An 18,405-nucleotide genomic window follows, 5' to 3' on the forward strand; every position below is an offset into this window, starting at 1 on the left:
AAAGATTAATTTTGCTGATGAGTAGGTTTTGTCTGACTTCTGTTGAATCTGCTACTGGCAACTTTTAGGGTCTTTTTTTATCGTTTGAACCTTCCCCTTTATTATTTTCTGACACTTGTCCTAAGCATTGATGGATGGCTGCTATTATGGGGAAAAAGGAAAGAGGGAAATTATGCTTTTCCTGGATTTCTTTTTTACGAGCCAGATATGTAATATTAGTCCAGACCTCTGGATCAGAAATGTCTGCTGATAGGATCCAGGGCACAAATTGATATACTTCATTCCAAAATTTTAAGCTTTCTTTTTTGGGAGATCTTAAGTCCTCTTGATTTAAGTAAGGCTTTAAGGGAACGAATTTGGAGTTTTCTCTGGCATGATGTTGAATTACCCATTATAAAAAGAAAAATAGCGTTGTTTTAGCATTTAACGTTCCTGCAGCAGCCTGACACTAAGGGATTGGAACGCTCTGACAGGCACAAGCCTTAGACTGCAGAAAAAAAAATGGCCTTTTTAAATCTTTTGTTTGAAGCGAGCCACCTTGAGCCTTCAGGTGCTCCGCAGGGGCTAGTTAATTTAAATTCTCATCTAACTGGTTTTAGCTATGGTTTGAATGCCCTGGGGGCAGGGTAACAAAACCGATTAGGGAACTTTACCTTAGGAGCTGACTCCAAGGCTTACGTGAAGATTCCTTAGAATTTTTGGGACTTTTCTAGCGGTGTTGAGATAGAAAAAGTGGGGTGACTTGGGGGCACAGCTGCCTTTTTATTCTCCTGATGGGAGACTAAAGAAAGAGAGATTTGCCAGGCCCCATGAGTGGGGTGGCTTGGGGACACAGCTGCCTTTTTAGTCTCCTGATGGGAGATGAAAGAAAAAAAGATTTGCCAAGCCCCACGGGTGGGGAGGCTTGTAGGCACAGCCGCCTTTTTTAGTCTCCTGATGGGAGATGAAGGAAAAAAAAGAGAGATTTCTGTTGCTCTCCTGGTGGGAGAGATACTCACGAATTCTGTGTTTCCGGGGGCGCCAGCTGCTGGCTGGCGCGGAGTTCGGAGGCTCTCACGTTGGGCACCAGATATGGGCTCGCAGGGATCTCAGAGCGCCAGCTGCTGGGTGTGGTGCCGGTCTCCTGTGCACCGCTGAGGTGCGGCGGGTCGCGCACCGCGTCTGCTGTTTGGGTCCCTGGCTCTCCTGGGGCGGGTCCCTGTTTCTCCGCGTTGCTGAAGCTCTCCACAGCTACCGAGGCTGGCGGCTCTAGAGAACCGCTGTCAGCTGCCCAGGAGGGTTGCGTTCCAAACTACCAGGCACTCCCTCGAGGTACGAGATCCACCGGCCGCCGGACCACGTGGGGAGATGCGGGAACAGCGAAAGCAGAATCTCCATGAGTCGTTGTTTACGAAGAGACAGCCCCCTCCGGGGAGATGCAGGATTCAATGATACAGCTTCAGACACAGCTTCTGATGCAACTCCGATTTATTAAGGGGAAACCAGGATATTTATACTGTGGGGGCATTGGCAAAAGCCTTAGTTGATAGGTGTTTTTAGGATGCCCCATTTACATGTGGTGGTGGGCTTCCACCAGGCTGCCAGACATTGCCTGATTATCACACAGGAAAACCTGGCAGTTCCTATGCCAGAGGCCATGTATCTGTGGCGGCTACTTCAAAGATGAGTCAGGAAGAGAGCAGGGGGGCGCCCTGCTGAGAAGAGGAGTCCTTCCATTCGTGCTGAGCCAGCATGTGGCTATCTGGACATGGAAAGACTACAACCCAAAACAGCAGGAGTCCCCAACACACAAAACAACAAAAAAGGAGTATTAAAAACACTGTAAGAGGGCCTAGAGAGATGGCTCAGTGGCCAAGAACACTTGCTGTTCTTCCAGAGGGCCCAGGTTCGATTCCCAGCACCCACATGGCAGATAGCAACCAGTAACTCTAGTTCCAGGGAATCAGAAAACCTCTTCTGGTCTCTGTGGGCATGCATGTGGTACACTTACAATATGTGTGGGCAAAACACTCATGCACATAAAAATAATTAATAAAAATAATGTTTAAATACTGTGAGAAAAATACTTGTAAATGATATCAACAAAATACTACTGTCTTGATTAAAGAGCCCTCCAGGAGATGGTTTAGTATGTAAAGTGCTTGGCACACAAGCATAAAGACCTGAGTTCAACTTCCAGCACCCAAGTAAAAAGCTGAGTGGGTGGTGCATGCCTGTAATCCTAGCACTAGAGAGGCAGAGACAGGAGGCTCCCCGGGGCTTGCTGTATGATTACACTACTCTAACAGAGTAAGCAGCGTACATTTCTATAGCAAAGCGGAATCTTAGGGACCCTTTTTGCCAACCAAATACATATACGTAAGGAGCTGAATCCTACAGTGACCCCAGGTTCAGAGACCCTCAGTCAAAGAAAAAAAAATACAGAGGTCAATTGAGGAAGATACATAATGCCAACCTCTAGCCTCCACTTGTGTGCATGTGCATCATTATACATATGCACACACACGTGAACATGTACACACATACATGAAAGACTCAAAATTCAACAGTCAGAAAACCAACATTTCAGAGCTGGAGAGAAATGGTTCAGTGGTGAAGACTGTGCCCATTTGTTCCCAGCACACACATTCGGTGGCTCACAAGTGCCTGTAACTCCAACTCCAGGAGATCTGATGCCCTCTTCTGGCATCCATAGGCACCTGCATTCACACGCACATACCCCCCCCACACACAAACACATAGGCACACACATAATTAAAGCAAATCTTCCAAAAAAAGAAAACAAACATTTTATTATAAATAAGGCAAAAGGCATGAGTAGACATTTCACTAAACAATACATGGGTGTCACATAAGCACACGGAAAGATCAGCATTGCCAATGCAAGTTAAATAGACAATGAGCCATCACTGCTTACCTATCAGATAACTAAATTAAAAAGAATAAAGCCATATGTGCCAGGGAGGATGCAGAGAAATTGAATTTTTTCAGGTATTGCTGATGGGAACAAAAACTGGGGGAGAATCACTCTGGAAAACAGTTTCTAGGGGCTGGGTACCGTGGCACACACCTGTAATCCCGGCACTGTAAGGACTGTATGTTCAAGACCAGCTGAACAACAAACATAGCAAAAGTCCCTTTCAAAAATAAAACTGAAAAATAAATAAATACATAACTACTGTATAATCAGCAGCTTTTCCCAGAAACTAATCACAGTAAAATGCAAACAAGTTTACACAAAAACCTGCACACAAATATTTATTCAACTTTATGTGTAATAACTGGGAATGATTCATATTGTCTTTGGATGGATCATTAAACTTCGGCACATCCATGCCACTGACTGCTACTTAGAAGGGATAAAGGATATACAGAACAGCAATGAATCACCAGCAAATTGTGCTGAGTGGGGAGAAAAGTCAATTCCAGAAGGTTACATATTAAATGATTCTGTTTATGTAACGTTCTTGAAATAACAGTGTGCTATAATTTGAGCAACAGGTTAAGGGTTTCGAGGAGTCAAAAGAGGGAGAGAAGCAAGCATTGTAAGGGCAGCATGAGGGCCTGGTTCTGTATCTTGACCACATCAATGCCAATGTGCTCATTGTCTATTTCACTGTTGCTTTAAAAACTGTTGCATCTGGAGGAGTCTGGGTGAACGGTACATGTAGTCTGTCTCTATTACTTCTTCCAAACACATATGAGTCTACAATCACTTCGGAATTTTAAAGCTTAAAGTACTGCTGAAATTCTGTGGCTGAAAAGTAGTCCCAGCACTTGAGAGGCAGAAGTAGGCAGATCTCTGTGAGTTCAAGGCCAGCCTGGTCTACATAATGAGTTCCAGGACAGCTGGGGCTACAGGGAGACCCTGCTTCAAACACACACACACACACACACACACACACACACACACACACACACACAAAGAGGATTCTGAAGAACAATAGATTGTAAGTAGTTACAATAAAGAATTTTTAAATCTCCCTCTTTTGAGGAAAACTTCCATCTCTTGGACTTATTGGCCCTTTTACTGGTTGTCTAAAAATATTCCAGCATGTGTAATGGAACTATTCTAATTGAATAAGCAGAGTAAATTTTTCTGTCAAAGGGGAATCTTAGAGACCCTCTAATTCTACTTCAACCAGATGTAGGGAGGTGAGTCCAGAGCAGTTTTCCAGATAATCATAACCTCCAAGCATTTAGACTACAGGAATGAAGCAGTACCAAAGCATCATGATCAACCATGAAGATTTAGATGAGTCTCAGACGATGATGGTGAGTCTCGGGGCGATGAGCACCAAAGGGAAAATACAGTCTGTAGTGATAGTGTACCTAGGACCACATCATAGGTACACACTGGGCAAAATCTCACACATTTCATTCTTTTCTAGACTAAATCCAACTACTTGCATAAATATAAGACGATTCAGCAAGTCTTGGACACCATCCAGAAATCTCCCTTTTAAAATCCAAAGGAATCTTGTGACACACGCCTCAGAATGGTTCCCATCTGTGCCCCACAGGTCATTTCAAAGTCTGTCGCATCTCCACAGTCTCAAGAAGAAGAGAAAATGTTCTCAAATCTGGGCCAAAAACACTGAAATTATGATGCCTCCCAGTAGCAAATTGCAGGCTGTTCCCTCAAGTTCTAAAATGGATGCAGATGTAAACGGTAAAAGTCTTCAACTTGAAGAATCCAACCTAAAGAGCTGTGAGCAGATACTTCCTCATCTAACTAATCATAACCATGAGAAACCAAACCAGCTCACCTGCCATGCAAAGTCCCCAGGCGACAGCTAGTAGCTGTATGCTGCTCTGAAAACTGAGAGGAGACATGCTGACACACCTTTCCTCTTCCTAGTCCCACCCCCTTCTCATGCATATGCAGATACCAAGCTCCAAATTCTACATATCCCATCTTTCAGAGATTTAAAAAACCTAGAGAAAATGTAAAATAAAAATAAAAATAAAAACACATTTATATTTAATTTGTATCAACATGAAAAAGAGCCTTAAACTTTTGATTTCTTCCAAAATTACAGATGCATATAACAGCAAAAACTAAAAGTTCAAGAGAGAAATGGCATGCCCTATTACTGGTTTTAGCCTATTGGTCAACTTTGATGAATCAGCAGCAAGCATTAGTTCCTGAATTTCTTCTATGTGGTTGGTGAGCTAGGAACCATGGGTGAAATAAACATTTCTTCCCTCTAGAAGATCATCATGTAATTGCTCCTGTAAAGACATATGATCTCTGAGCATGGTGGTTTATACTAGTAATCCCAGCACCTGGGAGGCAGAGGCAGGAGGAGCCTGGGTTCAAGGCTAGCCTGGGTTACATTTCAAAACAGCAAAATAATAACAACAATAACAATGCACAGTAAAACACTAATTTGCCTACCTCCATTTGATAAAATGGCATATATTAAAAGATAACTAATTGCACAGACCAAAGTGTGGCACCAGTTGACATGGAGATACATTTATGGTTTAAAAGTCAAATTTTTCATCTTTGGTAACTGATACTGTGATAAAAGTAAGAGCTCTTGAAATTCAGTTTGCCCTTATTGTCATAAATCAGGAAAAAAAGCATCCTCATCATCCAGCAAAGTTGTACAAAATTAGAAGTACAGTTCCTCCAAAAGTTTGTGAGTTTCCAACTATTTATTCATGTGGAGCAAGTCCAGTGGCTCGCATTTATTTTGTCTGTCAGAAGGCAGTGAGCAGTCAGGCTATAATGTCAGCTACTTGGGAGGTTAACTCAGTAAGAACACAAGTTTAACCTGCATGGGCTACAAAGTGAGTTCAAGGGCAGTCTGAGCAACTTATTGAGATCCTGTCTCAAAAGAAAAGGTTTAAGGGGAAAAGGATGGGGAAGAACCTGGAGGTGCAGCTCAGTGACTCAGTGACAGAGAACTACATGGAGAAGGCCCTAGGTTCAATCCCCACTACCACACAAAAAGTGAAAATAAAAAGGCAGTGAGCACAAGGAGGGATCCCTGTAGGACGCACAAAGGAACAGCAGGTTAGCAGGATAAGGATAAGAAGTGAGGAAATAGCCAGTCCAGGGTCTACAGTGGTACCCTAACCATATAAGCCACAAGCCAATCGGGATAGGATGGAACCAGGGAGATGGACAGTCTACATTTCCTGTAGCTGAAAAAGATCAAAGAAGAGCTCATTGCAATGTTAAGAGAATAAATTTTAACTTTCAAGGGATTTCAACCATAAATTTCCTCAGGAATCCTTAACATCTGGTAGAAAACTGTCTTCTCAATAAAATAGATTGTGTTTGGGGGGGGGGTGCAGAGAAGTCGGGCAGGGGTTGGCGATGCAGTGAAGGGAGCAATCCAGACAGCTCCAACCTGTGTAGATCCCCACTAGGGGAGAGGAAGCAGTAGCCTCATCAAAAAGCTAAACCAGGCAGCCCTGGTGAAAACAGACTGCAGTTCTCCCTACAGGACAAGCCCCCAGTTCTCACAGCCCTTAATTCTAACAGGGTTTTGGTGGCACTCATCTCTGTCAGGAAGGTCAGCAGTGGAGAGATCTTTTTGTCATTCCATGTCTTGAATGCCTGTGGCTGGGTACCATCTGGAGAAGGAAACGACTGTTTAACACTTAGCTGCCCTGGGGCCTGATATAAGGAGTAAGATTCACAAATTAAGGAGCCTGAGGTGAACCTGCCACAGTCCCAGGGTGAGAGAGCTGGAAGAGGCAGTGGTGGATAGAGGGAGGGCTTGAGGCCTAAATGCTGAAAAGTTGAGTGGCTCTAAATGCTGAAAAGTTAGCTTGGCTCTGGTACTGAAGAGTACAGTGGGCAGTAACCCTAGCCTCAGTGGCTGAGAGCTTAAGACCATCACCTGAAGATAACTGCAGTCTGATAACCCTGAGCCTGAGATCAGTGGGTGATCTAATCTCTGAAGACACCTATCTGCCTTGAGATTCATTACTGGCTGGACTGAAAATCCTGAAGCTACAACAGAGTACTTGACTTCTACATCCTCCGGCAGGGCGTTCACTATTGAATGGTATTGAAAGCCTAAAGACTGGCCCACCTCTGCAGATCTCACTCAGCATGTGTTTGTTTCTTCCAATTCATATACTCAGAACCCTCCTGGTAGGACCTTAACCACTCCAAGTGTATAAACTGAAGAGTATTGAGAATGCATTAAGAAACTGCTTGGCCCACAGACTACAAATCTAAGAATGGACAGCAAACATTCCTGGATGTGACACAGCTCTGCAGGTATCTGACATTTGTCTAGTACAGGTTCAGCACTAGCCTATGTTGTAGAAAGGGTAAGAGTCTCCACATTCAAACCTTCCCCACACACACACTGCATCCACCGGGCAGACTCTAGCCTCAGAGGACCCAGAAAGAAGCCATTCCAACATTTCTTCATTTTAGCCCCACATTTCACATCCCTTTTATTTCAACTATATGTTTAGTAGCATTTTCCCTTTATTACATTTGAAAACTTTTACTTATTGCGCATATGTACACACACACACACACACACACACACACACACACACACACACACACCATGATGCACATGTAGATGTCAGGCCTATTTTCGAGAGTCAGTACTTACTTTCCACCTTGAGGTGGGGTCTGTCTTGTTTCTGTTGCTGCACTGCGTACTCCAGACTGGCTGAGAACCTACAGTTGTCTCTAGCTTCCATCTCACCACCGAAGCACCATCACATTTAGCTTTTAACCTGGATTTAGAAGGTGTAAGCTCGGAGTGCCTGTTCCCGACTCCCTCTGGCATAGGGGCTGAGGACTCAGAGGACTGCTTGGGAGCACCTTGGATCCTACCTCCACACGGTGAAGCCTTTGAGAGGGAACTGACACTGATTCTAACCACTCCAACAGCTACCAAAATACCTGAAAGCAAATCCTGAATCCATCACTCTTGAGTCCAGCCTTGGCAGACAAAAGAAAAATGAGGAGAAAAATGAGGAGGAACCTAATAGAGGGATGATTTTGGAAGCCCTTGTCAAGAAATTCCAATGGACTCTCATACGAACATTTGAAATTTGCCCTATTCTGACTTTTTTTTCTGGTTCTCTGTTTAGAACTTGTAATGCTAATTACTCTTGCCTTTACTTCTCCTTCACATCTCCTAGGTACCAGTCAAGGAATTTCTTTTCTCCCTACAGATAAGAGGTATGCAATTTGGGAGTCTTTTAGATAGACCTGCTGAAGGGGTACCCCAGTTGCCTCACCCTGCATCCCTGTTCAGCATGGAAGAAGCTAGGGCAGTCTACATCCTGATTCCCTATCAGCAATTTGGATAACCTCTTCAGAGGATGGTGTGATAAGAATAGGAGGTAGGAATCAGCTAGGCAGTTAGGGTAAAAAGTCCCCAAAGAAAAGTAGTCAGTTTCTTGGCTAAAAGTCAAAATGTCTTTGGGCCTCTTACTTTGTGGATATTAACAAGCTGGGTTTGAATTTTATATAGAAATAGCCAACATGTTACTGCAAGAGATCTAAGTCAGAGGACTGACATTAGTGACTTCAGGACTTTCTGTAAAACTACAGTGACCAATGTTGGCCAAATCAAGAAGCAGACCGGTAGAGCAGAACAGCCCAGAAAAAGATCCACATAATCATCTGATCCTTGAGAGAGGATCAAAGGCACTACAGTAGAGCGAAGACAGTCCTTTCAACAAATAGTGCTAGAGCAACTGAACACCCATATGCAAAAAAATAGAGCACTGGAATCCAGACACAAACCTCACACACTTCACACTAATTAACCCAAAATGCAAAACTATAAAACTCCTGGAAGAGAATCCAAGAGAAAATCTAGATCCCACTGGGCATGGGTGGGGGCAATGTGGACTCCTCTCACTTTTGATACAAACCTAAAATTTTAAAGTCTTTTTAGAAATATAAAAATAACGAGAGGGCAGAGATTCACTCCTAGAATGACAGTCTGAATGTTTCCTCACCTACTCACCAGTGAAAAATGAAAACTGGTAAAAGTGTATGTTTTAGAAAAACCCATTCGAAGTCTCTAGAAATTGGCTTAAAAACATCAGGGCTGGCAAGATGACTCATTCATAAAGGCACTCGCCACCAAGCATGACAACCTGAGATGGATCTCTGGGACCCACATTGTAGAAGGAGAAAATTGACTCCCACAAGTTGTGCTCTGACTTTCACGAGCTTGTGATGGTACACACGTACATGCACATCATCATCATCATCATCGTAATAATAATAATAACAATAGTTTTTAAAAACCCAACAAATTAAAAGATGTGCATTTGAGGAAACGTACTAAATCCCCACAAGAACAGCAAAGGTTTGTGCCACTCCAGCTGTGACCTCCTCCCTCCCTTCACTCCTACCTCCAAGTTGCAGAGCCTATAAATTCCACATACATGCAACCAGGAGATCAGAGACTGTCCTTCTCCACCCAACCATAGGACAAAGGTTCCTCGCCAAGTTCAGCAGGTTAGACAGACTGAAGTCCAGTCACCTTTGCCCCAGCTTCTTCATGAGATGGAGGTTCCATGTAGGAACTGTCAAACTGAAAAGACCAGACTACTGCCCCACCTAGCTGCTGCTCAAAGAGCAGAAATAGCTCAGATATGTCTGGGGGGAATGCACGCGAGCAAAGAGCTCTGAAACTCTCCAAGTAAACCAAATTGGTATAGAGTGTGGGGAAGTTCAAGGCTGAAAGTGCTGTCCAAACGACCGAGACTTTGTCAGTAAGAGGTTAGTTGCTTGTTAAAAGCAGCAAGCTCAACCATACAGCAGCTAGATCACCAGAGAGGAGACAACAAGGAAGTCCTACTGGAACAAAAACAAAAACAGAAAGGAAGCAAAAATGTGCATGTCTGCAATCCCAACACTCGGGAAGATTCTGAGAGTTCAAAGCCAGCTAGGGCTACATGGCGAGACCACATCTCACAGAAAAAAAGAAGGAAAGAAAGAAAAGGGGGGGCAATGATTTAGGCTTCCAGTTAAAAATGGCAAGTTGGATGCACATTTAATTTTTCCCTCTCTAAGACATCACTAAAATGAACTTTTTTCTAATGGCAAAAGCTAAAAGAACAAAGGTGGGTGTAAAGGCCATTTTAAAGGCTAAGGAGCAGGGGCTGGACAGACGGCTCAGCAGTTAAGAGCACTGGCTGCTCTTGCAGAGGACCCAGGTTCAATCCCCAGCACCCACGTGGCGGCTAACAACTGTCCATAACTCCAGTTACAGGGGATCTGACGCCCTCTCCTGACCTTCATGGGCATCATACAACACAGCTGTACTTACATACATGCATGCATTACACTCATACACATATTAAAAATATCTATTTAAAGGCTAAGGAACAGAAATGACTAAATTCAGCAATAACAGGAAAGGTAGACAGGATGGAACAAAACCTTCAACACTGTAAAGGAAAATAATGTTTAACTTAAAATGCTATACCCAGTCCAACTTTGATCAAGTTTGAGAATAGAATAAAGATATTTTCAGCTTGGAAAACTTTAAAAATTACCTTTGGTGCCCCCATTTCTCAAGAAATCACTAAAGATTTATTCATCAAAACTGAGTACATAAAGAAAAGCTTTGATGCACGAAAATTGGAGGTCCTAGGGTCAAGGCAAAGGGAATCCCCAGGATGAAATAAGACTCCAGCTGGGTATAGCATGTCATGGGGAAGGAGAGAAACCACAAATTCAGCATGACTAGGTAACTGTCTACCGACTTCTCCAAGCTTAACGGCCAGTCTAAAGTTCCATCCATGTGAGCAAAAGAGGCAGTTTGTAAACTGGAGCCAAGAGTCCCTGTGATTTCAAAATTAAAGCTTTCTTCCACTTTTATTTTGAAATGAGATCGCTGTTCCTGATGCTCCAACCTGGGCCTAAACACCCTAGTGAGAGAGAACTCTCTCCTTCTACAAGCTGATTTCTGAAAAGAGAAGCCATGGCTTAGCTGCTTCCCAAAGGAATGAGTAGGAGGGAACCTGGGTCCCCCTTGCTGCGCTGTTTAGCGCTTAACCAGGTGACCTAAGGGCCCCCTGAGAAAGTCTAGGTTTGTGTCATCTGAGTTTGAATCACTGGGCATTCTGGGAGTCCGCTTGTACTTTCTTTCAGGAGTTCCGTTGTGGCACATCAACACCCTTACCTGGCTCCTCCGATCAGATGATTTGTGGGCTCCGATGTGGTTCATGTGTTCTGGTGAGCAACAAGTTGCTTACATTCCTTTTTTCTGAAAAGTCACAAGCTACCGGCAAGTTCAGAAACGAAAGTGAAATCAGCTGATAGTGACATCAGTCAGCACAAATGTACCAAAGTTCAGAGAGCTGTTTACTTAGACACAACTGCGAATGCAGGCCGGCCATCAGCACTGAGCTGCATCTGCTGGCCACTTTTCTCCTCTGCCCTAGTTTCTGGAGCCTGACATTAGAAAGCCAGCCAGAAGAAAGAATCAACTGACCGAACCTCATTTCCTGCATCACCTTTTCATGAGTGTGCCCGTGGGCTCTGCACCTTCTTTTTTGTAAGTACCTCCCCCACAAGCACCACAGCTGGCTCGGATGCCCACTGCCTCCCGCGACAGGGCTATTTGCTGCTCAGATTCTAGCCTCATGCAAAGGGGAAAACAGTCACTAGGTGTCTCTGGCCCTCCCCGCCCCCCTCCTGGCTGTGATCTACCTTTTATTCTCTGTTCTTCCCTTGACTCTCTGAAGCAATACTCTGTATATCTCTGGCCTCAAAAACTGATGAAGGTAAGGCTGGTCTAACGGGTTAGAAATACCCAGGCTAGCCAGAGCAAGTGTTTGTGGCTTGGGAACACATCGTTCTCTAGAAATAGGCAGCTAAACAAACAAGTCCCTGGGAGCAGCAGCTGAACTGACACTGAGACTTCAGTAAACACTGAAGAGAGATCCATGTTTTTAATTAAAAGAATATTATAAAATATGAGAAACGTTCAGATCCTGAGATTGCTTCTCAACCCCCAATGACAATTCAAGGGGGGAGGGTAACTCCCTTGGTGCAGATCTTGAGATTTGTTGTTTTTTGTGTTTTGAATATGGACTGATTCACTAATAGCTTCCATCACATGTCTTTAACCTCTAAAATCAAAGGGCTTATTGATTGGGGGGGCTATCTTTTTTTCTTTTTCTTATTCTTTTTCTTTTTTTTTTCATGACAACGGAATCTTCCTATACCAGGTCTTCTGAATATCAGGTCTGAGATCTAATACTTTCAATTTTAAATATATTCCCTTTCCTCAGCTTCCACTCCAGTCTGGTCCCTGCTTTATTGGAATACTGAGGCTATGATGGTTTGTTTTATAACTTTCATTTTATCATAATTCTGGGAGTATTTTAACACAGCGATGCCACCCAGGAACCTCATAATTAACACTAAATTCATTCCTTAGTCTCTTAATGTGTCTCTCTATAGACGGCCTCCCTGCTGCCGTGTGAGCTTTTCTACGGGCCTTTCCTGAAAGCTGCACAGTATTTCATCATCTTGATGTGTCACAATTTACTTCTAATGTTGAAGTTAAATCAAGTTGCTTCCTGCTTTTTGCCTAATATTGAAAGGACCATTCCTATACATAAATCAGAATAGTGCCTAAAAGTAGGATTACTAAGCCAAAAAGATATTTAAATTTTTATATTCGCCGTCTTTGTATTAGAAAGCCAGTTTTGCCATTTGTGTGTCATCAAATGTTTGGATCTATACATGGATATGTTAATTGGCATGTCCTGGAGGCTTTAGGAAAGACAGATCTTTTCATGATTATTACTTTACGTTGGCTTTTGTGAATTATTTCTTCATGTTCTCCTGTCCATTTTCAGGGAGTAATGCTTTTCCTCACATTCACAGACATTTATGCCGTAGGTATGTTGTATCATTTTCACACTTGGTGTAGATGGTTTCCATACTCGTTGGCTTTTCATTTTCCATTGGTTTTATTGGTGCACAGAAGTCTTCATCTTTCAATAGTTAAATCTGTGTTCTTTTTCCTTGTGATTCTGGTTTGTTAAAAGTTCAGAATGTTCTTTCTCATTCACAAATCAAATGTTTGTTTTTCCTAGAATTTTTTTACATGTTTATTCTTGAATCTGTGAAATTTATTTTGGCATGTAGAGTGAGGTGACAGCCTGAAATAGTTTGGAGTTTGGGTTTTCCTTTCTCAGCCAGTTCATCAATTACTTCAGCAATTGTTGGTTAAGGGGAAACCCTTTCAGGCTGCGAACCAAATGCCTCTACTGCATGCACTCTTCCCTGACCATCTAATATTATGGAACCCTCATATCTTCTTGCTAATTTCTCTCCCTCACTTTACCCTGTTTATTTCCTTCACAGAACTTTTTCAAAGTTCTAATTATCACCTTTAAAATGTAGTTGGCATGTGTCTCCAGGCTAGAGCATGGCTTCATTTGCCCCGTGTGTCCCTGATTTCTCCAGGGTCGCTGCTCATTGAATGACCAAATCCAGCATCTGTAGAGTCACATGATGAAATCCTAGCCTGGGAAGGGAGGTGGGATCTCCTTGGAGTTGCAGAAGAGAGAAAAGAGCAGCAAACTGGCACTAGTTCCTAGGAAGACGGGTCCTCTTGTAATCTCAGCCTCTTGTAAACTCAGCTCAGAGGCCTACCAAAGCAAACCAAAGGAAGATGGTTCCCCTGGTCTGGTGTCCAGTGTTCATCTTTAAGGATGGTTTTCTACCTTTAAAGTTTTCGTAACCTTTGTCCCCTGCTGGGTTATCTGTTAGCCAAAGCTAACAGGCAGCAAAACAATCGAACAAATACCAAGTTAGTATTAATGGAACCATTTAAACAGCTACTTCAACGACTTGTCAAACTTCACAGCCGTCTGACCATCAGTCTCCTGGTGCAGTCCCATTTCTGCTGGAAAGGCTGTTTTTATTTATGTGGAGGAATGTGAATCCAAACATTGCAGCATTCATTGTAGCATAGGAGCTTGGGGGTGAGAATGGCCACCGAAAGAGAACACCTTGCCACCAGGGAGCTGCCACCATCAAAACACTCAAGAAACAAGGCTCCCCTCGTCCCGTTTTGAAAAATTATAACACAGGCTCATATTTCTGCCAAAGGAAACATGACACACTTCCCTTTCTCTTTCCTTTTTTATTTTTGTGAGTACCACACCTAAGCCATGAACACACTAATCTTAAACATGTTCTGCCAGAAAGATTTTAGCCAGGGCCAATGGTCTCCTCTGACAAGGAAGCACTCACCCTTGGTCTCCCTAGCCAGTGGTCAGATTCCATTGTTCTGGCGTGGTCTGTCCAGCACAGCCTGTTCTTCTACATATTCCACTGCATCTCTACATCACTCTCTCCTCAGATGCCTTCACTCCCTCAGAATCACTGCTTCAGCTCAGGATCGGAGCACACACATGTACTTAGCATGTACCAGGCACTGGTTCATTTATGAGAATACCAACTCATGTTAACTCCAAGCCCCACGCAGAACCTGAGAGTGGAGCATTGCACAGCAGTGTGTGAGGCACACAGAAATGATGCAACCAGTGACAAGACAGAAACTTGAATCCAGGTGGTTGTGGGAAGAATTTCTTTAACAGATCCAGAGGACAGCCAGGCCAGAGAAGCAGGTCAAGAAAATAAACAGAGAGAGAAGCTTATGAGAAACTGTACGTGCTAGTACTGACATTCAGTGAGTCAGCTCTGTCATTCAGGAGATTATTACTGAATGTCTTCTTGGTGCCAGGAACAGCCTCACATGCTGAGGACAGAAGGGAAAAGATAGACTTTTGGATTGACAGATCAATGATAGATAGAGATAGCAATGATAGATATAAAACTGAACATCAGGGATTGAGGTGGCACAATTGGTAAAGTGTTTGCTATGCAAGCATGAGGATCTGAGTTCAAAACCCAACACCCACATAAAAAACCAGGCATGGTGGCTTGTGCTTGTAATCCCAGCAGCGCTGCAGAGGCAGAGACAGGTGTAACCCTGAGGCTCACTGGCCAGCCAGCCTAGCCTAATTGGTGAGCTCTGGGCCAATGAAAGGCCTTCCTAAAGAATGACATCCCCAAGGTTGTTCTCTGGCCTCCACGTGTGCACATTCACTTACAATACACAGGAACACACACAAGTAAAACAAAAACCAAAGCCTGAACAACAAAGGTCCTTGCCCTCATAGCATTCCATCCATCTGAGTACAGCACTTTGTCACGTGGTGATGTGTGCTGTGGAGGAAGGACAGAGAGTGGGGGGGGGGCGTGCATTGAAGAGGAGGGTGTCGCAGTTTCCACAGTGCCATCCAAGGATGGTGTCCCTACATGAGGAACACTTGAGCAGAGCCCTGAAGGGGTGGGAGGTGGGGGAGATGTCAGTGACCGAAGTCCTGAGCTTGCCTGAGGATTTTTGGAAGATACAAAAGGAAGCCACTGTGGTGGGAACTGAGGGAGGGGACAGCAAGAGGACTAGGAGTCTGAGAGGTGGGTGTGTAGTGACAGTCAGAGGGCCCTATTTCCAAAGAAGCAGAAGGAAGGATTTTTAATTCTGCCCAAGAAAAGAGGGTTCCTGGGTGGCAGTGGCCCTTCACCCTCCTTGGTAGCCTTCTCCAGAACATAGGAACACCTGCCAGGCAGAGGATTTGACAGTTTTCACTGATAAAGAAAAGCAGATATTCAGCTTTGTTGGGTCGGCATCCTCCTGGAGAGGGAACGCTGACTGAAAGGGACTTTCTCCAAACGCCATTCCTCTCAGAGACACTGTAAGGAAGTATGAAATACATAATGAATGGGACATGTTAGTGGACCATGTTAGGGACACAAACTTTCAGGTGGTGAGTTGGGTGAGTGATGGGAAGCTACATAAACCTTACTACCTAAAGTCAGAGCCTGAATACCAGGACACACTGAGGAAGGACCCATGAAATAAGAGACTGAGGAGGTTCATATATAAATAAGACCAAGTAGAGGTGAAGGGAGTTTGTGAGGGGGTCTCAAATACTGAGATAAGAATGTACTAGCTAAAGCCATGATTAGGAACAGTGGCAAATAGTAAGTTATAAACCATGCACTTACATGATCAGCACAGTTCTATAATGTGTAAGCTAACAGATGGTTTTGCATCAAAGGAAAAAAGTACCAGGCATAGCTGGGGACGGAGGTTGGAACTACAAACCTTCCCTCAGGCGGGGATACCAGGCATTGTGAGCAGTGTGTATATTTCCTTTTGAGCAGGCAAGTGGTCCTTCAGCCATCTTAAGTAAATAAGCAAGCATCAAAAGCAGTAGACTCCCTGCTTATCCAGTCCTTCCCGGGAGTTCTTACAGACAGGAAATATTCCTGCCAGCCAGGCATATAAAGCTATGTTGTGAAAAAGGTCTCTGACTCATCATTTCTCTCGGCTATCTGGCATGCAGTTCAGGGTTGGAAGCCACAACTGGCCCCACACAAAGACGGCTAGAGTTGTTAAAGCAACAGTCCTCCAGGAATCTGGTAGTCTCTTAACCACACCTTCATGTAAGCTGCTCCTGGCAAGAACATAACTTGGGATAAAATTCATAAATTTACATAATAATTTAGGATAAAATAAAGTTCTCATTCACTGTTTGTGTCCCTTCAGCCATCATCCCTTTCTCCAGTTGGATAATTTTAGAGACACTTAAACAAAACTCGGCCTCAAACTAATCTTCTGAGAATTTTTCCTACTATTTTCTAAGTGGGAATTTGTTTTCCCTTCGAGTAGAAATCACCTCCCTCGTGTGGCCTTCAAAACCCACATGCTGAACTGGAATCTAAGCTCATGTCTTAGTGAAGCAAAAGGATTCTGCTTTACTTTGACACACACTGGCAGAAAGTTTTATCCACAACGAGTACACAGTCTGAGGAGAACTAAAACTCAGAATGATTTCTTCTCTGCAGTATTGGGATCAAAGCCAAGGCCTTGCTCAAAAAAAAAAATTTTTTTTTTTTTAAAAGGAAAGAACTGCCGGGTGTGGTGGCGCATGCCTTTAATCCCAGCACTCCGGAGGCAGAGGCAGGTGGATCTTGGTGAGTTCAAGGCCAGCCTGGTCTACATAGTGAGTTCCAGGGCAGCTGGGGCTACAGGGAGACCCTGTCTCAAAAAGACCAAAAAAAAAAAAAAAAAAAAAACAAAGAACTAATGGCAGTTCACAAAAGAAGAAATATAGATTATCAATGAACACTTGAAAATTCTGAACTTTACTATCTCTGAAAGAAACATTGTGTAACCATGATTCAAGATCGAATGATGCAAGAATATGCAATATTTGGGAGGCTGAGATGAGATAAGCATTCTCCAACAATTGGTTCATGCCTATAGTCCCAGCTACTCAGGAAGCTGAGGTAGGAGACTCACCTTAGCCCTGGAGTTCGGGACCAGCCTGTGCAATATAGTGAGATCCTGTCTCTAAAATAAATTCGAGTTTAAAAGTTAAGCTTGGGCTTGTAACATGGCTCCTGTGGGTAAAGGTACTTGCTGCCAAGCCTGATGACCTGAGTTCCATCCCCAGAACACATGGTGGAAGGAAAGGACTGACGTCTGCAAGTTGTCCTCTGATCTCCACACATGTTCTGTGGCACACACAGTGCACACAAACACACAGTGCACACACAGTGCACACAAACAGAGTGCACACAAACACACACACAAATAAGCTGCTAGAAGGATAAGTTTATTCACAAACATATTCTCTACAGTATTATCCATAAGATTATAAAATACATTATAAAAGGTTAAAAGCTTATTCAATTTTATGTCTTACAGGGTTTATACTGAGTTCAATATTGTATAACTGTATTAATTCAACTGTGAACCTAAAAATTTTATAGCCACTTATGTATCTTTGCTCTGGAAACTGTTATTGAGTATGTTAAAGCTGTAATGAAATGCTTCTTCTAAAAAATAAAAAAAAAAATACATTATAAAGCATAATTTATAAAAACTATTAATACAGCTCTAGGAAACCTTTAAAAATAATAAGGAACAATTTCTAGGACATAAGAAAGATTTATGATCTAATGATGCACCCAAGTGAAACGCAAGCGTGAACTGACACAGTGCTAACTGTGGCGAATATTACAGGTGTGCTGCGCGGTTACCTCTTTGACCAGGAGTTATAGACGACTTTTAGGCTTTCTCATACTTTCACATGCTTTTGTTGTTTTTTTTGCAATCAGCATGTATTACTTTCTTATAAACAGGAAGAAGTTCATCTAAAAATGGCCACCATGACTCAGCAGTCTTGCCTTTTGCCCTTCAAAAGAAGTGCAGGCTTAGCATTACAGAGAATTAAAGGCTCCTTGTAAGAACATGTGATTACAGGGTTGTCAAAAACAACAGCAGGGGGTAGGCTGTTGGGGCCCTTAGAAGAGTGTCCTGGTTTTCCAACCAAACACTCAGACACTGG

General features: G+C 43.3%; 2 protein-coding genes across 3 annotated transcripts in view; both read left to right on the plus strand.

The window, feature by feature from the left end:
* LOC115068523 (cytosolic carboxypeptidase 3-like) overlaps positions 1 to 5,329 on the plus strand; it is a 75,142-nt gene extending 69,813 nt beyond the window's left edge. Inside the window, 1 exon segment of the mRNA XM_029558845.1 lies at positions 4,392 to 5,329. Coding sequence (XP_029414705.1) covers positions 4,392 to 4,800 — 409 coding nt within the window. The 3' untranslated portion in view covers positions 4,801 to 5,329.
* A 5,597-nt stretch (positions 5,330 to 10,926) lies between these two features.
* Tmem140 (transmembrane protein 140) overlaps positions 10,927 to 18,405 on the plus strand; it is an 18,414-nt gene continuing 10,935 nt past the window's right edge. The window contains exons 1-2 of one of the 2 annotated variants that reach the window (XM_029558853.1): positions 10,927 to 11,516; positions 16,955 to 17,026. The gene's annotated coding sequence lies outside the window, so the exon portion shown is untranslated. The remainder of the gene's footprint in view (positions 11,517 to 16,954; positions 17,027 to 18,405) is intronic. The other variant, XM_008823454.3, reaches the window with a different exon arrangement.

This window comes from Nannospalax galili, unplaced genomic scaffold (assembly GCF_000622305.1).
Source record: "Nannospalax galili isolate Female #2095 unplaced genomic scaffold, S.galili_v1.0 scaffold307, whole genome shotgun sequence".
Lineage (NCBI taxonomy): Eukaryota > Metazoa > Chordata > Mammalia > Rodentia > Spalacidae > Nannospalax > Nannospalax galili.